Here is a 23,713-nt window from a genome sequence, read left to right on the forward strand (position 1 = left end):
GGGGGGGGGGGGGGGGGGGGGGGGGGGGGGGGGGGGGGGGGGGGGGGGGGGGGGGGGGGGGGGGGGGGGGGGGGGGGGGGGGGGGGGGGGGGGGTACCACATCGATTAGAGAAGGGAATGAGTGCCAACAAGGACGCTGGGCCTCGAAGGGGGTGGATTATGAGATCCCACATTGGTTGGGGAGGAGAACGAAACATCCTTTATAAGGGTGTAGAAACCTCTCCCTAGCAGACGCGTTTTAAAAACCTTGAAGGGAAGCCGAAAGGGAAAGTCCAAAGAGGACAATATCTGTTAGCGATGGGCTTGGGCTGTTACACCTTCTCTCGCACCTTTAGTTTGCTAATTGCATCCTCTTTTCTGCTCAGGGAAGGAGAGTTCCTTTAATAATCATTATGGATTTTTGTCCTCTTTGATGCTGTTTCAGGCCTTAAGATAGATAGAGGGAATAGTACTATCATTGACTTAATTATGATCCATCTAAAGTGGATTCTTGGGCATCTTCGGTGGGTTGTGAGGTTAGTCAACTCCCTTGTATGTATTTGGGTCTTCCCCTAAGGTGGTAGTCCAAAGAGTGGTTCTGGAACCCTGTGGTGGAGTAAATCCAAAAAGGGTTCTCTTCTTGGAAAAAAAAAGGTTTTTCTTTCTTTAAGCAAGGGAGACTTCCCTTGATTCAGTCTGTGTTGAGTAAGATTCCTATCTATTTCCCCTCTCAGTTCAAAATCTCAATTTCTGTGAGTATAAGCATAGAGCCTTATGAGGAACTTTCTACGGGATGGAGTTGATAAGGGTGAGGGTTCACATGTGGTAAGATGGGAGATTGTTTTGAAGTTGATGGTGGTTTAGAGTTTAGGCATTGATACTTTGAGATTATTTAATAAGACTTGTGCCAATTTTCTAGGGAATCTAATACTCTGGTGTAAAATCATTATGAGTAGGTATGGACTACACATTTTTGAGTGAGCACTAAGCAATGGATTAAAAGGTTTTGGCAAAAATATTTGGACCATTGTGGCTGAAGGCTTCCCTTAGCTTTTTTAGTTCATTAAGTGTTATGTTGAGAATGGGTCTGATACTTATTTTAGGGAGGATAAGCTGGGTTGGTGGCAAGCCTCTTTGTGAGCTGTTCCCACAATTGTGTCACTTGTTTGAGAAGAGGTTGCATTCAATCGCCTTGGCGTTGATCTCCTCCCTTCCTTCCCCTTCTCTTTTTTTGGACTTTCGTTATCCTTCTTTCTAATCATGAATATTTGGAGGTTGTGGGTTTTGGTGTACACTCTAAATTTTTAGATTGGTATGTAGTTTTAACTTTTATCTTCCTCAGCTAGAAGTATTTCTTACTTTGGATAAATGTCCATTGTTGTTTGCAGATGATTACCGTCTATTTTGTGGTGATCTTGGTAATGAAGTGAATGATGACGTGCTCTCTAAAGCATTCTCACGATTTCCTTCCTTTAACATGGCTAGAGTAAGTTTATTTTTTTCCAACATTCTACGTAATTCACCTTTTATTTTCACTTTTTTTGGCATTCTGCGCAATGAGTAGTTTCCTTGAAATGCTCTGATTTGTTTAAAAGGTGGTAATGCATCAGGTACCTCTGTATATACATTTGCATGTGGTTATGATCATGAAAGCATTTGAGGTTTCTGATATGTCCATGGGTTTCTATTCCTTGAATCTCTTTCTTTTTTTTTTTTTTTTTTTTTTTTTTTTTTTTTTTTTTTTTTTGTTGTATTTTTTAGGTTTTANTCCTTGTCTAGTAAAAAAAAAAAAAACTTCATATTTGTTTTGTTTTGGTTCTTAAATTTTTAAATATTTTGTTTAGCTTAAGCTTTCAAATGTTCTTTTTTCACCCCTTAAACTGTGGATAATAAATTAATTTCGTCGTGGCTGTTTTTGCTTCTTTTATGTTTGTAATCATTTTGGATTTGCTAACCTACTATTTATTATTAATGTTTTCATTATTATGATGAGCTTTCACAGAGAGTAATGGAAGAACACAAAAGGGCATACAAAAAATCAGTCCGATAAGTTGACCTGCTATCTATGGCTTCAAAAACTTATTTATATGGATGTTTACTCGACAAACAAAGACATAAAGATATGGTTATCTTATGCAAATTTGAAGGACTAAGTAGAATATTTGAAAGACCAAAATGAATTAAGTATACAAGTTGCAGAAGTAAAATAGGATTCAAACCTATTTTTCATGTTTCTTAGATATTATTGTGAGGATCAAGAATTTTACTTAAGGAGGACATGATCATCTGATTGGGACTTGTGCAGCTGGAACCTCTGTATGAAGCTTTTATCCCTTAGAAATTACCAGGTTCATGGACTAGCTTGAGTTGTAATGATGGGCCCTGTGATTTCCCCATGTCGGTTCATATAGACCTGGCTTGTGGTCATTGTAGAGTCATACCATGAAATATCTTTATCTTCTCTCCCATTCCATATATGACATTGGGTGGGTCCTATCTTGGAAGAGTTGCTTGATTTTATGCTATCGTGTTGGTTATGTCACGGGTGGAATTCATAATTTATTTCTCACGAACATTTGCAGTTTTTGAAGAACAATCCATTTCTAGGGCATTGCCCAATTGTTTTAAAGGGCTCAAATACCATACGTGTGAACATGTTGGAGCCGACTTCTACCGATTTCATGGAGACAACTGCTCGACTCTATTACATTTAGTTGTCCAATATATTAGTTACTTTGCAAATTGACCTAATGTGTTGGGAGTGATCTGTACCGTTTGATGCATCAAAACAATTTTGATCCTTCTCTTGGAAAACATACTAGCTAACGACTTTGCAGAGTGACCCAAAATATTTCAATATTTTATTTATGGTTTACATTTGTGGATTACATTTTTCTCTGTGGAATATTTTCTTTTTGCCAACTGATTAACATAACATGCATATAATTGTTTTTAGGTTGTTAGAGATAAGCGAACTGGTAAAACCAAGGGCTATGGATTTGTTAGTTTCTCCAATCCTACTGACCTTGCTGGAGCACTTAAAGAAATGAATGGTAATTACTCTGATTTTAGTTTTATATGGATCCTGCAGTTCTTTTATCTCTCTGTTGGACTTCTGCTTCTTGTTCAAATCTCATGACATGCCTTGTGTATATCTGAATCCGTTCCTCTTTTTTTTTCTTTTTTTTTTCTTTTTTTCTGTTGAGAAACTTAGCTTTCATAACATTGTTATAATAAGAAAGAAACCCTTCCTCATTGGTGAAGTGCTATAGCTTGACAAGTTCAATTTAGGTTGTTATACAACATTGCTGTTCAAAAAATTTTTTTTCCTGTTTTTGTTTTTCTTTTTATCTCAGAAATATGTTGAAGACATATTTAAAATTTTAGATTTTGGAAGAAAATTGTTTTTTTGTATTCACAATTTGGTCAAGGAATTACTTTCTAAAAAAACACAATACATTGTTAGATAGACTCCAAATTTCTCTTATTACCTTCCCTGGAGGAATTTTCCCTACGAGTTATGAACGACACATCGATCTGCATGAACTAGCACGGTTGAATCTCATGGCCTAGTGCTCAAGCTTAGGCGTCATCTAGGGTGTGCGGTGGCTAGAGTTTGGAAAGAAGATCAGGAGTTCGACCTGCTTCAATATCTCCCTTATATTTTCTAGAAAAACTCTGAAATCATTTTATCTCCCATTGTTTAATCCTCAAAGCCTCTTCTTTTGACGTCTATTCTATTTACATTTATATGCTTAGACCCTTCTTGATCACAGGCAAGTACGTCGGAAATAGGCCGATAAAACTGAGAAAGAGTAATTGGAAGGAGAGGACAGACTACGAAGCCCTGGGAAGATACAAGGTAAAGTTACGATCCATGGGGGTGTTCTTTTGCACCTTTATTTCTTGTTTTTTTGTATTCAATGCTTTAAATCGATGATTTTTTTAATCTACTAATTTAATGACAGAACCACACTCAAAAGAAATCAAAGCTTCCAAAGAAGAGTATCTTGCACAAGTAAGAATGATCTGCATCCTTTTATTTCCGTTTACTCCCCGAACGTAATTGTCAATCAAGTGATCGGTATCATATGGAAAACCCATGTTCGAAAATTTGGTCAAGTTAGTATCTGTAGGGCTTTCTGTTCTCTGCTCCATTTAAGTGAAGAAGTGATTGTGCATTAAAGAACATGTTTACCTTGAAGGAATCAATCTTGTAAAGTGTTGTGAGCCATTCACCCTAGCTTTTTAATGAATCAATGTGAAATTATTACTGTCTATAATTTTTTTAGCTCATATGACAGCTTTTTTATACATATATTTACAAAAGATAGCAAAGATGCTTTTTAATAATGTCATGAATTCTTCTTGATGTCACATTTTAAAATAAATTATTGCATAGTTTGATTGATTATCTCTACATAATTACCAACTGGAGACTCTCCAGCCTTCCTCTTGTTGCTTTTCCATCAATGAGTTTGATTAATAATGCTCTCTTCTCTCTCCTTTCCTGCCTCCAATACCCTCCATCGATTTTTTCCATCTTCAGTAGGTCTCCCGACGGGTTTTGCTCTCCGGTTTGCTATTAGCCGTCGATTTTTTCCGTGTCCGATAGGTCTCGAACAACAGGTTCTGCTGTTCAGTTTGCTGGTCTGTTATTTCTAGTCCTTCAGTACAGATTCTTAATTCGTTCAGGTTGGTTCTTCCTCATGTGGAAGGAGGAAATTTATCTATATTTCGACAGGTTTCTCAAAAAAAGTAGCTAAACTTGTGTCGATCTTGCGTCCTTGTGATGATCTCTATCAATATCGTGCTTCAAATCTACAACAAATCTCCCAATTTTCTCCCAAAACCACCTATTTAGGGAAGAATCAAAATCAGGGTTAACCCTCAAAATTGGCTCACTTTCTTTGGTCCATGAAGAGATAAGTATATATTGCTTATAATTGCAGTGTCAAGATGCTATCAAAATCAGGGTTAACCCTCAAAATTGGCTCACTTTCTTTGGTCCATGAAGAGACAAGTATATATTGCTTATAATTGCAGTGTCAAGATGCTAGCACCATCAAAATGTTGTTTTTTTTTTTCATGTGCAAACCAGCATACGTACGAAATACACCAATTGTACACGCGTTTTTAGCATTGTTTCTAGCATCGACTCTTTCGTTGAAAGGTGTTGAGCATAGTGTCAAAAAAAATTTAGAAATTTGAAGTCAGTTTTGCTTTCAAGTGACTGAATATTTTAGCCTTTAAATGATGCAATATTCAAGGGTTAATAAAATTTTGAAAATTAATTCTTATAGAAATGTTCAAAGAAATGACCAGAAATCTTTTTTAACAACCTATGGAAAACCAAGACGCACCAGAACTTTATAAATTAACAGAATAATAAATAGAAAAGTTATAAAGCCTTCATTATTGGTAGCATTTCAAGTGATACTTTCATTAACAATTCAATCTAATGTGATATATTTTAGATTTTTATTTTAATGCAACCTATCAAACATTCCATCTTAATTTCTCAACTTTAAATAATAAATTATTTTTCGTACGAAGTTCTAAAAGTTTTCTTAAAAAAAAAAAAATATATCAAAGTCAAGCTAAATGGTTAAATCATGTCTTTTCGAAGAGATTGATATAAAATAATGTTTCTAATATCTTCATCTCAAAACTTCATATATGGTTTTGCTTCTTTGATATGTACTATGATCAATCGAAACCAATAGAATATTTCACAGCAGTTCATAAGTTAACATTGCATCAAGAATTTACTATCGTTGGGAAAGGAATGAAGTCGAAGTTGAGATCGAGTTTTCGGACATACTAATGAGAGTTTTCAATGGAATCCATTAAAGATTTCCAAAGGGAATACCTTCCTTCTGGGCATACCTTGTAAAGCAGAGTCTTCAAATTGCATGCTTTAAGCTTCTCTTCCAGTTGGATCATATTTGGCTTTGGGCAATTCTGAAGAATAAAAAAAAATGGAAGAATCAGTCAAGTTCTATTGGGTTTAGGGTAAAAAGCCCGGATTAATAAAAGTAAATGAAGATGTTGATTCAGCATGGTTGAGTTTCACCTTGATCAACCACAAGAGATATGCACCAGAATATGTTGCTTGTGCTTGGAAATCCTCAAAGTCGTCATTGGGGATAAATGAGCAGGAATTCACGAGATTTAATTCATTTTCTAGAAAGAAGTGGAAGTTGTTGCTTATTTCCCCCTCTTGCTCACATGTATTCGGGTCGGACACAAAATGTATCATCCAACACGCCAAAAGGAATCGACGGTGAATCCATAGAGCCTGTAAGGATGGATATCATTAGAGGATTGAACTGATGCAAAAAAAAAAAAAAAAAAAACTTTTTTATCTTGAAGAGGAGGAACCAAACGAGGCAGAACAGAATGCTAGGTTCCGTTCATGAGGCATGTAGCCAAAAGCACAGACTATAAGTAAAAGTTTTCGAGGGTCGATCCAAATACTACTACAAGTCACGACAAGGGGAACTATACTGAAGAGGATATATTTTGTGAGATCCCACATCGATCGGAGAGGAGAACGAGTGCCAACGAGGACGCTGAACTCCGAAATGGGGTAGATGGTGAGATCGCACATTGGTTGGAAAGAAGAACGAAACATTCTTTATAAGGGTGTAGGAACATCTCCCTAGCAAACGCGTATTAAAAACCTTGAAGGGAAGCCAAAAGAAGGCCTAGCGGTGGGTGGGTTTGAGCTTTTACATATTCAATGACAAAGTAAAGTAAATCGAGACTTTAGCAGCCTACTCTGGAAGACATTCTTCTCCAACTGAATCTCTGTGAAATCAATGACAGAGGGTCCAACGCACTCATCTACAATTGACCACCAAGGAACGCCCCCACAGCACCCCCCCCCGACAGAGAGGAGAAGCCACAAAATTGAAAAGAGAGAAAGAGAGAGAGAAGCATGTACCTCTCTTCCAACATATCGCTTTATCAGCATTTCATCCCAGTCAAGCTCTTCCTTTCATTATAACAATTAGCAAGATATTAACGAGCCAATTTTTTATGGATAAAGTCAACTAAATAGCGAATCAAACACAAGTAAGAATGGACGCTAAAATGATAGAGAACTTTTCATTATAAGTTTATTATTTTTTTATTTTCTGCTCCCATAAGCTCGCAAATGTCAAGAACATTCAGAGGATTCAACTCTAACAAACACTAATTTCCTCCAAGATAGACATAGAACTCAGGAGTGTTAGGAAAAATAGAATAAAAAGATTCATGTGTGCTAGAGTCAATGAAAAACTTAGTGCAGGAGAAATGTAAGAATCAAAAGCATAGATACAAGAAAATGTTGACATTTAACAGCATTAAATTTATACTCAAGAAAACGTAAAGGATTCAATTCCAGTTATTATAGTAAACTTTCAAAAAGGCATTACATGATCCATTATTGCATGTAGAGAAAAACATTGTCGAACTGAAAGTTCGATTTTGCTTACTAAAAAGACATGGATAAACAAATTTACCTTCCACATTTGATAAATGTCAACGGTGAGACCAGAACTTATTTCTGTGCATGTTGTATCCTCTAAAATTTTGAGAATGAGCCGCTGGAGGGAGGAAAAAAAGCTCAAGGATCAGAACTTTACCGTCATTTCAAAATAATTTGAGTATTGTATGATCACTAAGCAATTTACAAAACTCACTCTACGATAGTGGAAGCAACAATTGTCAGCAACATGCAATGCTGCCCATTTTCTGGTTTTCTTTACTTCATTCAACACCTGAAGATAGATGTTTTTGAAGTGTCCAATAAGAACAATGCAAATGGAGCCCAGAAAGACATTTTCGAAACAAAATCTGGAAATTACTACAAAAGGTGCACGTTGCATTACAATAATAAACTTGTGAAGACTTGAGAATTCAGACAAATAAATACTCATTTTTCCAATTTTGAAGGAGTCAGTTAAATCATTTTCAGCCAAGGGAGCAGGACGACTCGTGTATAAAGTACCACCCTCAATTCTTCAACTGCCTTAAAGAGACAAATTGTGTGCCTCAGACTCAGAGATATCAAACAAGAAAAAAGAAGAAAACTCCACCTGTTCCCTTGGCATGTAAGAAACTAACCAGCACCGATGGTTCCATGCACGGTAATTCATTTTGTACATCTACACCAAAATGAAAGTAACTTAGATTAGACAAAGTTCTTATTGTAACAGGAAGGTAGTTAACAAGGTTCCAGTTACAATCAATTACTTAAATCAAGTTTGCAGCATCTACCAAGAGTTCAAAATAAATACAATCTAGTGGAAAATCAAGAAAGCAGCTCCAAATCTTGTGTTTTTTTCACCAAAGCCTTTATTAGACAAAATTTCATCAAGAACATCCCAATCAACCTTTTAAAAGCCTTCTCAAGATCATGGTTGAAGATAAACTTTTCTTCTATTTCCTCCATTCATCAACCAATTTATTAGCTACCTATATGAATAGGGTCAACAATTCATCTCCCTAACATAAAGGCCGATTGAGGATAGGAAATGGTAGACGGCAGCATAACTTGTAAATGCCTTTGACAAGATTCCAACGCAGATTCGGTGATTGAAAGTCCAATGATTCCTCTCTACCTTCACAATGTTCAGCTAAATAATTTGTTTCTGGTCTTTGAAGGGATGCCCAAGGAGAACACTTCAAATGATATTAAAGACGGAAGTATGCGTGGTTGTGGCCATCAGAAGTTCGCAGGCAAGAAAGCCCAAAACTTTTGAGCAAAGGAGCAGCAGATGAATAAGTAGGAATGAGTCCTTGTTGCTCTTCAACAAATTTGGCACAAACATTGAACAAGATAGGCGAATAATTAGATAATTTGATATATAATATAATCCATGTAATTGAACTGAAAATAAATAAATGGGAAATGGTTTCCCTGCAAGATCGAATGGAGTATAGTTGCAAGGATTGAGAATCCAATGGGAGACGGACAGGGATATGGAAGTCATCCCCATCCCACCCGACCTGTGAGCATCCCTATATTAATGTACATGAGAAAATATCTAAGCTCAGTTTATCTCAGGTATTCATCCCCCATGGGCAGCTGTTCCTAATTAAACTTTGCTTCTCCATATTATCGAACGGGTATTGACAGGTACAAGGTAAAAATCCATTCTAATCACTTTGTGAGTTCTAGGGTGATAGTTGAGTTTTTAGTATCCTATGTAGAGTGAGATCTCTTACAATCCTTGCAGTTCACTTCTATGCTTGTTTAAAATTAGAAGTTAGAAGAAAAAAAAAATGTCACTCAAGTCTTAAATTGGAGGCCATCATGAAGTCTACGAATAACCCTTCGGAGAAACAGCAATATGCAATATGCATGGAAAGCTATAGTGAGCTTCCAAATTTTAATAATATGCAGGTCCTTGAACCTCAGCTATTCTTTCCACTAGCTCAGATTCTTTCTTCAAAATTTCCTCAACAGTATAGCCCTTTTGAACAAGCAGCTTGATCACCCACCGCCTGCCAAGAACTGACGTGCTTAATTTTTACATAAAATTTATGAAACTCATTTTTCATTAGGTTGTGGAAAGTAATATACAAAATAACAAATTCCCTACATAAGCTTGCAACAATATTCCCTCATTTTTCTACACGTTAAATAATACGAGCATAAAAACTTCTTGACAAAACAAAAGCCCTACAATATACCAAATGCAGCAGCTACTTTGGGGAATAAAGAGTATTTATCGTGGAAAAATAATAGAAGCTTATATTTTAGAAATGCATCCATAAAGAAAGAATTGGGTTTTAATCTCGCTAATGATACTAGCCTCCATTAAAGCATCTGGAGAGTAATAATAACCTATCCTCAAACAGTATTATATCAGTATGAACAAACTTGCACCAACTAGTTAATCCTTACCTATGGCACCATGCTTGTTCACTCTTGGGGAAATATGAAAGTACGAGCTTTGACAAGAGAAGTTCATCCAAATACATTGAGAGATGTTGTTTCTTTGATAATATGAATTTCCTGTCGGTTACACGCATGGTACAATCAGAAGTGATAATTCCTAAATTCCACACCATGAGATAGCAAGTCAATAATAAATCTTATGAGTAATCCAAATGAGACCAGGTTCTATGGTTAATCTTGGAAAAACCATTGTTATCAATACAAATTCGATGTTTATTGTACTATTATAAAATAAGTAATGGTCCTTTCATTTAACAAACAACGAATATTTTAACTGATACAGGCCAGGAAATACAGTCTTTTGCTCCTCAAGTAAGTTTCTTGTAACAAACTAGTAGATGAATTGATAGTTTCAAATTTAGAACTGAAATCGTAAATAGATAAGTAGGACATGATGATAGATAACCGATTTTAAAAAAATGGTTGTAACTCCAAGCAGAAACCTGGAATTCCAAGCAGTGCCAAAATCGCAGCTCAGCAACAAAAGAGCTCTGCTATGCTTCATGACCTCACTTTCAACAATGTTAAATGAATTTGACAATTCAGATAAATGATCTCCAGCCACAGTTTGAGCATCTTGGTTGCAAAAGCTCCTATATTTCCTAGTAGCAGCCATAAATGTGTTTCTAGCTGCTATGTACAAAGGATGAAGAATCTCTGTTGATATGCCCAACTTATGATCTTGTAGCCAAAAATCTGAACTATCGTACCCCATAATTTCAGACGTAGCACTTTTGGAGCTGCCTGCCTCTTCCTTCAGTTTGGAAAACTGGGATGGATGTATAAATCCAATCTCGTCGCTGGATTGATGCAACAGCAGGAGAGAAAAACAGTCAAGCAACCAACCAACCAAACATGTCTACACAAAAAACACTAATCATGTACTAATCTTTCAGAGAAATAATCCCCATTGTTAGGAATCACGACTCTCCACAATGGTATGATATTGTCCATTTTAAGGATAAGCTCTCGTGACTTTGCTTTGGGTTTTCCCAAAAGGTCTCATACCAATGAAGATGTATTCCTTACTTATAAATTCATGATCATTCCCTAAATTAGCCAGTGTAGGACTCCCTCCCAACAATCATCAAGAATCCTCTCCTCAAACAAAGTACACCATAGAGCCTCCCCTGAGGCCTATGGAGCCCTCGAACAGTCTCCCCTTAATCGAGGCTCAACTCCTTCTTTGGAGTCCTCGAACAAAGTACACCCCTTGTTCGACACTTGAGTCACTTTTGACTACACCTTCGAGACTCTCAACTTCTTTGTTCGACATTTGAGGATTTTATTGACATGACTAAGTTAAAGGGCATGACTCTGATACCATGTTAGAAATCACAGCTTTCCACAATGGTATGATATTGTCCACTTTGAGCATAAGCTCTCATGGCTTTGCTTTGGGTTTTCCCAAAATGCCTCATACCAATAGAAATATATTTCTTACCTATAAATTCATGATCATTCCCTAAATTAGCTACCAGGGACACACCCTCCCAACAACCCTCAACAATCAGACAAATCTTCATAGAAATGCCGTCCCCATAATCAGACAAATTAGATTTAGCAACCAAATCAGGTACGTATCAAAATGAAAATTCCTCAAAACTAGAACTGTAACTGTACATTAATCGTTCGTTCCGCTACGATGATCTTCAAACCAATACAATCATAGGTAGCAAGAAAAAACATCAATTAACCATCAGTATATGGAATCTAGCAGAGGGTTTTTTTCGTCAAATTGAGACTATAAACTACATAAATTTCCGGGAAAATCAAACTCGAACAAAGGAGAATCTTACTTCTTATAAGATGATATACTTACATAAGAAGATCTGACTCTAAAATTCGTTCGAATTGACACAGCAAATCACCGGCTTTCGCTTCGAACTCAGCATCTTCAGCCATTTCTCTGTCGTCTGCCCTAAATGCTAGAGTTTGAGGAGAAAGGCTGTCATATGAGATCACAGCAAAGGGGTGCTTGTGAACGTGTATTGTCTACATATACGTTATTCTCCCATTTATTGCTTTTTTTTAGCTCAATTAATAAAAAAAATACTTTTTCCCTGTAAAAAATTAAATACCCTAATTTTTAAAAAAATTTAATAATATTTTTTTAAAAAATACACCCGATCTTTCAAAAATACTTTTTAACTTTTAAAAAATATTTTTAAGTCGGTTAATGCTATCTTTAAAATTTCATGGGTACTTTTAGTGAGCAGAGTACCAATGGTAAGGACCAAAGAGTTACGAACTTTTTTTAAAAGTTCAAGGATGTTTTTGAGACAAAATATTGGTTGTTTCTATCTCAAACACACAATCCTCACGATTTACTATAGGAGGAGGCATGATGTGAGCTCTCCACTACCCCATGTGGGGCACAGCGAGGGCGAGTGTGCCAGTATTACACCCCAGCTTGCGTGTCGGACGTTGAATTGTGTACTTGCTATTCGGTACGGTATTTGTAAATGATATGATATTGACATAAGAGGGAAAATGCCTCGATAGACTCGAATGGATGGATGTTCGACTCTAAATTTGAGGCCAAACACCCTCAAGTTTGATATTTTTAATTTTCTCTAAAAAAATTTAAAAATTAAAATCATAATAGCGGTTTTTAATATTTCAATGTAATAAAACCCTAATTTTTAGTGTTGGAATAATATTTAAAATTTTTATTTTGAGTTCAATAAATATTTAGAATTTAAATTTTTGTCTATGTACATTTGTTGAGGCTGGTATCGATGTAATAACAAAGCTTTATAAGAAAATATTTCGAGAAATTTATAATAATTAAATTTGATGTCAAAATGAATTATTTAAAAGTAATTTGAAGAAAAAAAAAATAATAATAAATAAAGGAATATAATTACATTTTTATTTAAAATATTTAAGGAAAAAAATGAGTTTAAAGACATAAAATCCATACCTTTATTAACAATTTTATAAAAATATTTTTTTTTCAAATTTTAATAATACCATTAGTTTTTGGATATAAAAATTAATATTTTAAAAGGGTTTAAAAATACGTTTGAAAAGTTTTAAAAATATATTTGAATTTTTAAACCTTTCATTAATACTTTTATTTAAAAAAATAAAAACATTTTAAAACTTATTTTTTTTAAAAAAATAGAGCTTAAAAATTTTGCCAGTAATAATTTATTAACTTTGGTTTAAAGGACAAAAATTATGATATTTTTTTAAACATAGTTTGCATTTTTAATTTTTTAAAAAAGTATTAATGAATTTTTTAAAAGTTAAATAGACATTTTTGAAATAAAAATTAATGATAAGAATATTTTTTAGATTTTTTATTTTTTAAAATTTTAAAAGTATTATTGAATTTTTAAAAAAATTAAAATTTAAGTATATTTTTAAGATAAAATATAAAGTTTAGAGATGTATTTATTAATTTAATATAAATTTAAAAATGTAAAAAAAAAAAAATTAAATTTGACATTTTTGAAATAAAAATTAAGGATAAGAATATTATTTAGATTTTTTAAAATTTAAAAGTATTATTGAATTTTTTTAAAATTTAAAATTTTAGTATATTTTTAAGACAAAAATATAAAGTTTACATATGTTTTTATTAATTTAAAATAAAATTATAAAGGTAAAAAAGAAAAAATAAAATTATAAAAGTATAATTTTAAAATATTATAGGTATTTTTGAACGGTAAAAAGTTTAATTTCTTTTAAAATTTTAAAGACAAAATATAAAGTTTTATTAATTTAAAATAAATTAAAAAAAAAAGTAATTGCTTTTTGAAGTTTATGAAGGTAAAAGGCAAATGTAGCACGTGACAAGCGCAGGCGATATGGTATACCGTATTTTAGACGCCTTAATAAACCACAGGGAACTGCGCTTTCCTTTCGCCATTTTCCATTCCTCACAAACACTATTTCGTCACATTGCTGTTTCTTCCATTCTTTCTCATCTTCGATTCTTCATTTTCTCGACAAATTTCTCTCCCAATTTCCCCATTTTCCAATCCCTTTAATCCCAATAGATCTTGCTCCTGAATTTTTCTCTGCCCCTTTCAATCTTGTTCGTTTCTCTCGTTGCTAGACACACCATACCCACTCTCACTTCCCGAAGATCTGGGGATTTCTTCTCTTCTCTGGAGCTTTGAATCCGATCAAGAAATTGTGGGTTTTGTTCCTTTTGTGATCTTGATTTGTTCTTGTTCATCATGCTTTGAGGAATATTGCGTTTCGAGGGTTGGAATTGGCATCTAGGGTTAAGTGATTGGTGTTGGTGGTTGATATCGGTGCTGTTCATGCGAGAGTCACGGGCTGGTTTCGATGAATATGGAAATCTCTTGCGATGTGGCGTCGTTGGACGCTGAATTGTTGCAGCTGGCTGAGGTCTCTCCTTTGGCGATTAAATCCAATCCTGATTTTGTCGAGAAGCTGTTTGCGCAGTGGCTTTCGCTCCCTGCCACTAATCGGCTGGTAACTTTGATTTCCCTTGCATTATGAAGTTCGTTGAATTGGGGGAGTTTGTTGAATTGTGGATTTTTTATTTGAACTTGTGTGAATTTGAGTTGTTATTAGTCATACGGACTCAAGAGCATGCTGAAAAGATCTTGTTTCTAGCTGGGTTGTCACGATGGCAGTTTTGATTTTAGTTGGCATTGCTTCATCCTTCGTTTTCATGTGTATGGGAATGTATTCGAATTCGTTATATTTATCCATTGTATCTGTTAGGTAACGTCATTGTTAAACGATGCGAAGGCTGGTGTACCCTTGAATGTGCCTGGAAATTCTTCTAGTCCTCATGCTTCTGCTAGCAACTCACTTCCTTCTATATTTCCTGCTGGAAGTGCTCCTCCTCTATCGCCGAGAAGTACATCGGGTTCCCCTCGGGTGATGAGACAGAGGGTTGGTCCTTCTAATTTAGGCTCCCCGCTGAAAGTGATTACTGAGACAATTAAAGAACCAATTCCGCAGGTCCTTCTAATTTTATCTTTTGTTATAATATTTGTTAATAGTTTTTGAGCTACGTTTCAGATAAAATACTTTTAGTCTTATCAGTTGAATTTCTTTTCCTGGGATTATGATGTAGTTCTTAATTGCACAACTTTAAATGCTGCAGTTTTACTTCCAAAATGGACGTCCACCACCAATTGACATAAAGGAGCAATGTCTGTTCAGGATCAACCAGGCTTTTTACGGGCACCTAGATGGATTGCAAGTCCATGGTGAGATATCTCAAAAACTTACGTCTCATTCCTCCAATGGACACTAACTCTCTTTCTGCTATGCCAGAATTTAGGGCAGTTACAAAAGAAGTATGCAAGCTGCCATCATTCTTTTCCCCTTCTCTTTTCAGGAAGATAGATGTTAACAGCACCGGCATTGTATCGAGGTAGGTTTCTCTTGTTGCTGGAGAACATTGTTCTAGTATGATTTATATATTGGGCATCTTTTCACTTGTAGTTTTTGTAATCGTTTTGTATAATATATATATATATATATATATATATATATATATATATATATATACAGGACATCATTTTTGTGACTGTTCCGTAGTCGCCTTTTGCTTCTCAACAAGTATTTTTAACTTTGTACTTTTTTTTTTCAATAAATGAGCTTAGCTATCCCTTTTTTTCAATGAACTCCATAAAATGTTGCTAATTATGCTCGATTTTGCTTCCCAAGATATATATGTATATATATTTTCTGTTGGGATAAAGGATATCTTTGTTAGGAAGAGTGAAAGATTACAAAGGCAGACCAGAAATAAATATGCAGAATTCAGAAAAGTTGTGATAATTGATATTATGTAGATTTTATTTTGGAAACCTAGAAGGATGGGGAATAATTTGGAAGAATTCATGCGAAGAAATTTATGCATCACCATTGTCCTGACATGGTTCTTATTCAAGAATCAAAGATAGCAACTAATGACAGGTTTTTTGTCATCAATTTCAAGGAAGATTAATTTGAAGATATGAAAGGGCATCAATGAATCTTTCTCGATAGTTGTATAGTTGTTTTTGAAGAAGTTGGTTTTGGAAGAAGTGTGCAAAATTAGCGAAGGGGTGTTGTCTTCTTTTCCATTGGAGTTGAAGAAGAGTTCCAAATATTTTCCTTGCTTGGAAGAGTTCTTGATGGGATTTGAATCTATTAATGGAGAATCTGGCAGTTTGAAATCATTTAATGTATCGTTGGTGTTGTTCTTGGGATTTGAAGCAATTAATTCTAATTTTTTGGAATAGGACATGGTAGTTAAAATACCAGCCTTTGTATGGCTTCATCTTAATTGATCAATTGAAGCTGGCTTTTTGAATCTCTCAAGCATCCAACCACCTTTTGATGGTTCCTCTGCAAAGGTTAAAAGTGTTTATGGAGATTCCCTCGATCTCTTTTCTTCGGCCACTTCTTTTATGAAATCTCTCGATAAGGTTTCCTATGCTGTTTCTAAGGAGCATGATGTCTTCTTCATCATTCTCATTGCTATGACTAGTTTAGAAGATTCTATATTGATGGTTTTATTTTTGGAGGCCATCTTTGATTCCAAAACCTTTGAGTTGTAAGTTTGGCTCTTTGCTAAGTCTTCTTCATCATATTTTTTTTCCCCAAAGGTTTCTATATCGGAGTAGGTGCTTTTGCATCCTCCCTTTGCTGTGTGTTGGGGTATTTGGCTTAAGAGGAACAATTGGATTTTTCGAGATGAATAGAAGTTGGGTGAGGAAGCTTGGGAAATTGTTTGATTTTATACCTTCTTACTTCTTAAGGGTATTGGTCACCTAGTATTTTTTGTAATTGCGCCATGGTCTTCTTCTTTTGGATTGAAGTCCCTTTTTTGTAATTAGTTTTGGATTCCCACTTCTTTTAGGCTTGTTTTTTTGTATTCCCATGTATTCTTCCATTCATTCAATGAAATTTGGTTTCTTAAAAAAAAGTCTAGAATGTGAAACTGCCTCGAGAATTGAGGGGAAAAAAATGTGCTCTTGGATGGTAAACTCCACTTCAAACTCAAATCCCCTTGCTACATGGTGGCGGCAACATGGTTCCTTACTTTTTTTCTATAAGAAACAAAAGAATATATTACCAAACGGAGATTACGAAAGGGGAGATGAGATTTCCTAAACCACCAAAGAGTTACAAAAAGGACTCCCAATTGGCCTTAATATGAACAAGATTACAATTACAAGAAGAATTGCAAAGAGAACACCACATGGAAGCAACTAAGGAAAGTAGAAGGTATCTCAAGGCAAGACTTATGGATAAATTGATTTGGACTTGAAACTGAAGTTGCCAATGCACTATTCTGCATTCCATCTTTGGTTGGATTTAGTTTGTATCATCATGGTTGGTGGGTTGAGTGAATCATTATTAGTTAGTTCAGTACAACATTTGTGGTTTACAAGGTATTTGAATTGAGAGGAATAACATGATTTTTATAGGCCTTGTCTTGTGATATTAGTTGAAACACGTGACGACCTGAACACCCTTAATTAATAAAAAAAAAAAAATATTGGGGTTTCTCTTTCCTTATTTTTTTTCCTACTTGAATCACGTCTGATACTGTTTATCATCATTATGTTGCAGGGATGCTTTTATTGAATACTGGATCAATGGAAACATGTTGACACTGGATATAGCAACCCAAATTTTTAAGATTTTAAAGCAGCCAGATCTCAAGTATTTGACTCAGGTTACTTTCTGTTCTTCATCTTTCCTTTCTTCTCCTCCCTAATCCCGATCATTATATTGTATAAATAAATTTTCATTGTTATGTATATCAAAATATCACTAAATATTAGAGTATTGTTTTCTATGAAAAAAGTTTTATTTATTTATTTTTTTTTTTTTAGTGTTGCTATAGCAGCATAAGTAACATGCAGTTTTCTATGAATTATTTTGTGTTATTTATTACCTATTTTATTGAACACAAAAATTGTATTTGGCAATTGGTTAAATGAAATTCGAAGGAGATATCATCTGAAGTAACAAAAAATATATTTTACGTATAATCTTGTTCTCAGTAGAGTTGAATTTTTTGATTTTATGCCAGGATGACTTCAAACCTGTGCTTCGAGAACTCTTAACAACGCACCCAGGGTTGGAATTCCTGCAGAGCACTCCTGAATTTCAGGACAGATATGGTTGGTGCCTCTTGTCTGAATTACACTGCTTTAAATATATGGATGTTTATGGTTTGCTTTGTACTTTATTTTTCCTAAGAATCCTGTCTGTCTTTGATTAGTTTAATCAACCCCGTTCTCTAGTTTTTGAACTATCAAATCTCTTTCATCATGATATTTATAATATTATATATTTGTTTTAATTACGAACAAATCCAGAACTTTATTGTAAAAAGATTATCAGAAGTTTGGGAGGATGAGGCATCCTTGAAAGAGAACATTTAGTAATTGCTTCTTCACCTTACAAAGTAAAAAAGGACGAGAAAGAGAACAATGGGAATAATTGCCTTTCACCTTGCAAGCTTGGATTTAACATAGGAGCCTACATTTTGACAAAGGACAGAATTTTCATTGATAAAATGAAAAGTTACTGAAGTAACTAAGTTCTACTAGTAGGATATAACTAGCTGCATAACAAAATCCTGAAGTACTAAACAAATTCAAAACCTATTCCATCAGACATGATTTTTTTTTTTTAAAAAAAAAAATCCACGAAGCTTTCTGCCTTTTTTGGGATGCAACCAAGAAAGAAATGAGGACATTGATGTCTAAAGAATAAGATGAAAAAGGAGATATGGGCTTCATTTGTGGGGGATGAAACAGTTTTTTATGTTTTCATTAGCTTTTGAGTTTTTCTTTTCCCTTTCCCTTTCCCTTTTAAGCTTATTATAACTTTTCAATATCTTTAAGATATTTGATATTGTTTCAAACATAAAGTTACAATAGAAACTTTTCTCTAGGCATGAAATCTGACTTACAAGTAGCCCGTAAATCCTCATCGCTTAGGACATCGTCTATGATTATGTAAAGGGTGAGACCAACTTCTTCTTGTAGCAACTGTAAATAGGTTTCAGTTTAGGTTGCCAATGTTATACCGTTCTAAGAAATCCTTGGGTACACCTCCATTGCTCTGAACATTGTCTCTTTTGAAAAGTGGAGTCAAATCCTTTGTTTCTGAATCAAATGCATAGTGTTTCAAAAGGCTGAGAGCTTGATGATGTGTAGGATTTAAATCTTTATGTTTCTGAATGGATTTCCAGTACAAAAGATTCGTAACTTTCCTATTTTGATGTCATTGAGTAGATGGAGATTCTGTAATATTTCTAGGTCATTTGTTCATAATTTAGAGTGGGGCCCTTTATTCTCTCGTCTAGTATTCTCCTTCTGGTTCAGTGTGATCGTCTGCTTTTCCAAAAGAGTATGGCACTAGAGTGGGGCCCTTTATTCTCTTCTCTTGTTTAGTATTCTTCTTCAGTTGCAATGCGGCAGTTTATTTTTTCTGAAAGAATATGGCCCTAGTTTTCTTTGGTCGTGCAGTGCAGTTCATCCAGTTGTATAAATTGTTGGTTTCTATTGACATTAGCATTGTTGGTTAGGCACTGGGTGTATTAGAATTGACCTTGCAGTCCATGTTAGATGCCTGCTGTTGTATGCAATTTGAATTTCAGGCAGGGGCTTGTTATTGGGTTCCCACAAGGCTTCATGCTATGATAAATCATCATAAACCTGCTTGATTCTAGATTCTTTTAAATTCACATTTTTTAATGCAATTACACTACGGCTCTTTATATTTTTGTTGTTCACTTTTTGAATGAACTTTTATTTTGTGAACCAGCTGAAACAGTAATATATAGGATATATTACTATATAAATAGAGCTGGAAATGGTCAGCTTTCACTCAGGGAGCTCAAACGTGGAAATTTGATTGATGCAATGCAACATGCTGATGAAGAAGAGGACATCAACAAAGTCTTGAGGTAGGGTTTATGAACGAAGGCATTTTTGTGTTGTGATAAAAAACGAATGCTGTATGTTGCAATCATGAGTTTTCTTTCTCCTATTCAATCTCACTGGTGGTTTTACCATTTTTCTTCCAGCTTTTATCCTATAAGGGAGTTTCTTTTTGTAATTTCAGTTTAGTTTTATATTTCAGTCCATTGAGGAGTTCTCCATGAACTCCCACAAGTTCTTGGTTCACAGTGGATTTTCAATCTAGCTCTTCCTGTAATTTTTGAGTTAATACATTGTTTCTTGCAAAAGAAAAAAGATGGGGTTTTGTCTTGCTAATATCCCTTATAGAGGAGCATAAGAATTTAATGGTGGTGTGTTTATTGGTTTCAAGTCGGGAACCGTACCACTATTTTTTTTTCCAATTTGTAGTTGAATCCAACCACCAAAACAGATCCGACCACTAAGAATCTTTCTTTTTCTCTCTCTAGTGTGGTCTAAAAAATGTAAAAGAGGAGATGGCCTAAGGATTTAGTCCTTTTTATCAGAACATGGCATAAGAAGAAAAAGTAGGGCATTTTGAACCTCTTAATTATCGTTACATATGTTACTTCTAGGTTGGATTGATATATTATGTTCATGTGTTTGCTAGCTTGGATTGATATATTATGTTCATGTGTTTGCTTCTTGGGGTCTGCTCTTGACCTTATTTAATGTGTTTTAATCATGAATTGTAGATACTTTTCATATGAGCACTTCTATGTAATATACTGCAAATTTTGGGAGCTGGACACGGATCACGATTTCTTGATCGACAAGGAGAACCTTATCAAATATGGAAATCATGCTCTTACCTACCGGATTGTTGATAGAATATTCTCTCAGGTTGGTTAATATTATCTGGGATCTTGTTTTTTTTTTTACAAAATGACTTAATTAGATGCCAGATTTCAGTTTTAAATGAAACTTCCTTGGAATGTATAGATTTATTATTTTTTTTCTGTGTTGAATTTATTTATAAAGTGATTACTAGCATTAACCTCTTTAAATGATTCCATGCAATCCTAGGTTTCAAGAAAGTTTACTAGTAAGGTTGAAGGTAGGATGGGATATGAAGATTTCGTTTATTTTATATTGTCCGAGGAAGATAAATCGTCAGAGCCTAGCCTTGAGTATTGGTATGTTCTGTCCTTATCGTGAATATTGGTGTTTTCTAATACTTTACCAGGTCATATAGACTGTTTGTAAGATGGCTCAAGTTTTCAGGCATTATGGCCAATGAATTTGATGAAACATGTGCTAATTAGTACTGATCAACAAATTTGTGCAGTTGAATTCTTGAGACAACGGTGTTCATTTTGACCTTTGCCCTAGGGATCTTCACTTTATTTTTATATTCAGCTTACTGCATTGCCTTTTTCTAAATCTGCTTGTTGGGTACCCCCTTTCTCTGGACATTTTACATGTACAACATTGTATTTATAATTATAAAGATGGAAAAAAGTTATAAATCAATGTTATTTGATCAATTCTGTCAATACAGTAATGTGAAATTCTAGTTTCCCTTTTAACATATGTTGTTTGGTTAATTGACGTCCCTTTATAATTTTTTATTTAGGTTTGGGTTAGCGATTTTGTATGCATAAAAGATAAATCCTTTTGCCTTGTGGTTGGGTTGTTCATATTCTACTCGTGGAAGTTATTGGAACTTTCTTTGTAATTTTTTCATCTTTTCAATGTAAATTTTTGTTTTCTTGTAAATTATTTATATAAATCATGCCCTTTTGTTCATTTCTTGACCAAATTATTTATGTAAATTATTTATACATCATATTTTCAGTTGCAGTTCGTATGATCTTTGTTTATTTACTCTGGTTTGTCTTCTTCAGTTTTCCATTTCTTGACCAAGTTTGGGACTAGCCCCATTTTGATTACGCATTGTTGTTTTTTCTAGGTTCAAGTGCATAGATTTGGATGGTAATGGAATTTTAACGCGGAATGAATTGCAATTCTTTTATGAGGAGCAGTTACATCGTATGGAATGCATGGCTCAAGAACCTGTGCTTTTTGAGGATATTTTGTGCCAGATAATTGATATGATTGGACCAGAGGTTCAGCCTCTACTCCTTTATTAGTTCTGTTCTTCTTAGTTAGGATGTGAATTACGAAATGATATTGTTGTGCTTTACGCAATGTCTTGCTTGCAGAACGAGAATTATATCAGTCTACGGGATCTGAAAGGCTGCAAGCTTTCTGGAAGTGTTTTTAATATTCTTTTCAATCTGAATAAGTTTATGGCCTTTGAAACCCGTGATCCGTTTCTTATCCGCCAGGTAGGTGAACTTTTATTTCAGGTCGATATTATTGCTTTGTGATCAGCTATGATAAATTAGCAGACAATGTTCTGTGCTTATATTACTGGCAACAATTTTGACCTCGTGGCTTGCAGGAACGGGAGAATCCTACTTTGACAGAATGGGACCGTTTTGCGCATAGAGAATATATTAGGCTTTCGATGGAAGAAGATGTGGAAGATGCCTCTAATGGAAGTGCAGAAGTTTGGGATGAGTCTCTTGAAGCTCCATTCTGAGTGGAATTGGGTAAGCCAATTATTTTTCAAGACAATGATTTCTGTTCTGAAGCCATTAGTTGAAATTCAGTACAAAACACCATTGTTCTTACTACCCTTTTGTGCTTAAAACGAGATTATATCCCGGCACTTTTGGTATTTCAGTTCAAAACACCGTTGTTCTTCCCATCAATTTTGTGCATAATTTTCTGTATCTACATGTAACAGCCCAAGCCCACCACCGCTAATAGATATTGTCTTCTTTGGGTTTTCCCTTTCGGGCTTCCCCTCAAGGTTTTTAAAATGTGTCTGCTAGGTAGAGGTATTCACACCCTTATAAAGGGTGTTTCGTTCTCATCCCCAACCGATGTGGGATCTCACAATCCACCCCCTCCAGGGCCAGCATCCTCGTTGGCACTCGTTCCATTCTCCAATCGATGTAAGACCCCCTCCAATCCACTGGCACTGGCATATCACCCGGTGTCTAGCTTTGATACCATTTGTAATAGCCCAAGCCCACCGCTAGCAAATATTGTCCTCTTTGGGCTTCCCCTCAAGGTTTTTAAAACGCGTCCGATAGGGAGAGGTTTCCACACCCTTATAAAGGGTGTTCTGTTCTCTTCCTATACTTACTGTTAAGGCTGAGTGGTAGACATTTTTTAACAGAGATGAATTGCATAATGATACGCCATTGCACAGACATATGATTGTACGATTACTGTAGTGATGAATAGCACGGTTTTTGTGTACTATTATTCTTGATTAGAGTTGACTTTCTTACATTATTAACATTGACCAATTGAAAAGTAGTTTAATGTAGAGTTTCCTTGTGCTCCTCTTTCTTTTACAGGGAGCAGAAGAAAGCGGCTTGGCTTGAAAATTTTCGTTTTTAAATTGGCCACGAGTTGAAGAAATGTACCGATGGATCGATTAGTCCTTTTGAATGAGAATGCAGACCGCTACAACATGTTAGAGGGGGGGCTTTGCAGCTTTTACTTATGGAATGTCTTCTCTAATGTTGCTTCTTGAACACGAATTTGCAGGTCTCCAATTGCTGCCTGCTGCTTTGACCAATTGCGACTATCGCACGAAACATCCTGTAGATTGTACTGAATACGACATTCTGTAAGCGTTGTCTGCTTGGCGCAGTCGATAATTCCAGGTCATTTATTTAGTTTAGAACGCTGCCTTCCTTTTCCCCCCTCCCTCAAATTTAAGCCTCTACTTATAGATAGATATCATCTACGCCCCTTTTTTGTTTGTAATTTTATTCTGTTTCTCAAGAAGGAAAAAAAAAAAAAAAAAAAAAAAAAAAAAAAAAAC

General features: G+C 35.0%; 3 protein-coding genes across 3 annotated transcripts in view; 2 read left to right on the forward strand and 1 right to left on the reverse strand.

Annotated features, from left to right (window-relative positions):
- Positions 1-4,328, forward strand: part of LOC111465380 (RNA-binding protein 42-like) — a 6,683-nt gene extending 2,355 nt beyond the window's left edge. The window contains exons 3-6 of the mRNA XM_023109728.1: positions 1,368-1,465; positions 2,936-3,032; positions 3,756-3,841; positions 3,948-4,328. Of these exons, the coding sequence (XP_022965496.1) occupies positions 1,368-1,465; positions 2,936-3,032; positions 3,756-3,841; positions 3,948-4,001 (335 nt within the window). The 3' untranslated portion in view covers positions 4,002-4,328. The remainder of the gene's footprint in view (positions 1-1,367; positions 1,466-2,935; positions 3,033-3,755; positions 3,842-3,947) is intronic.
- Positions 4,329-5,642: 1,314 nt separating this feature from the next.
- On the reverse strand, positions 5,643-11,909 carry LOC111465379 (geranylgeranyl transferase type-2 subunit alpha). Its single transcript, XM_023109727.1, has 10 exons — positions 11,757-11,909; positions 10,378-10,734; positions 9,881-9,991; positions 9,387-9,477; positions 8,067-8,135; positions 7,671-7,748; positions 7,491-7,574; positions 6,929-6,979; positions 6,056-6,280; positions 5,643-5,943 (listed from the first exon to the last, which is right to left on the reverse strand). The coding sequence occupies exons 1-10, from the start codon at positions 11,837-11,839 to the stop codon at positions 5,803-5,805; spliced, it is 1,290 nt and encodes a 429-aa protein (XP_022965495.1). The 5' UTR covers positions 11,840-11,909; the 3' UTR covers positions 5,643-5,802.
- A 1,893-nt stretch (positions 11,910-13,802) lies between these two features.
- Positions 13,803-23,348, forward strand: LOC111465357 (serine/threonine protein phosphatase 2A regulatory subunit B''beta-like). The gene is made up of 13 exons (XM_023109688.1): positions 13,803-14,389; positions 14,645-14,887; positions 15,033-15,138; positions 15,206-15,305; positions 17,498-17,603; positions 17,964-18,054; positions 19,709-19,850; positions 20,559-20,706; positions 20,890-20,999; positions 21,776-21,932; positions 22,029-22,154; positions 22,271-22,421; positions 23,241-23,348. The coding sequence occupies exons 1-12, from the start codon at positions 14,240-14,242 to the stop codon at positions 22,409-22,411; spliced, it is 1,620 nt and encodes a 539-aa protein (XP_022965456.1). The 5' UTR covers positions 13,803-14,239; the 3' UTR covers positions 22,412-22,421; positions 23,241-23,348.
- Positions 23,349-23,713: the final 365 nt, after the last annotated feature.

This window comes from Cucurbita maxima, unplaced genomic scaffold (assembly GCF_002738345.1).
Source record: "Cucurbita maxima cultivar Rimu unplaced genomic scaffold, Cmax_1.0 Cma_Scf00029, whole genome shotgun sequence".
NCBI lineage: Eukaryota > Viridiplantae > Streptophyta > Magnoliopsida > Cucurbitales > Cucurbitaceae > Cucurbita > Cucurbita maxima.

Coding starts and splice junctions, on each gene's coding strand:
- LOC111465357 (XM_023109688.1), top strand. CDS start 14,240: ATGAATATGGAAATCTCTTGCGATGTGGCGTCGTTGGACGCTGAATTG. Junction 20,707..20,889: donor TTGATAGAATATTCTCTCAG/GTTGGTTAATAT, acceptor ATGCAATCCTAG/GTTTCAAGAAAGTTTACTAG. Junction 21,933..22,028: donor TTGATATGATTGGACCAGAG/GTTCAGCCTCTA, acceptor TCTTGCTTGCAG/AACGAGAATTATATCAGTCT.
- LOC111465379 (XM_023109727.1), bottom strand. CDS start 11,839: ATGGCTGAAGATGCTGAGTTCGAAGCGAAAGCCGGTGATTTGCTGTGT. Junction 8,136..9,386: donor TAGTGGAAAGAATAGCTGAG/GTTCAAGGACCT, acceptor ATTTTGGTGTAG/ATGTACAAAATGAATTACCG. Junction 6,980..7,490: donor ACATTTATCAAATGTGGAAG/GTAAATTTGTTT, acceptor TTATAATGAAAG/GAAGAGCTTGACTGGGATGA.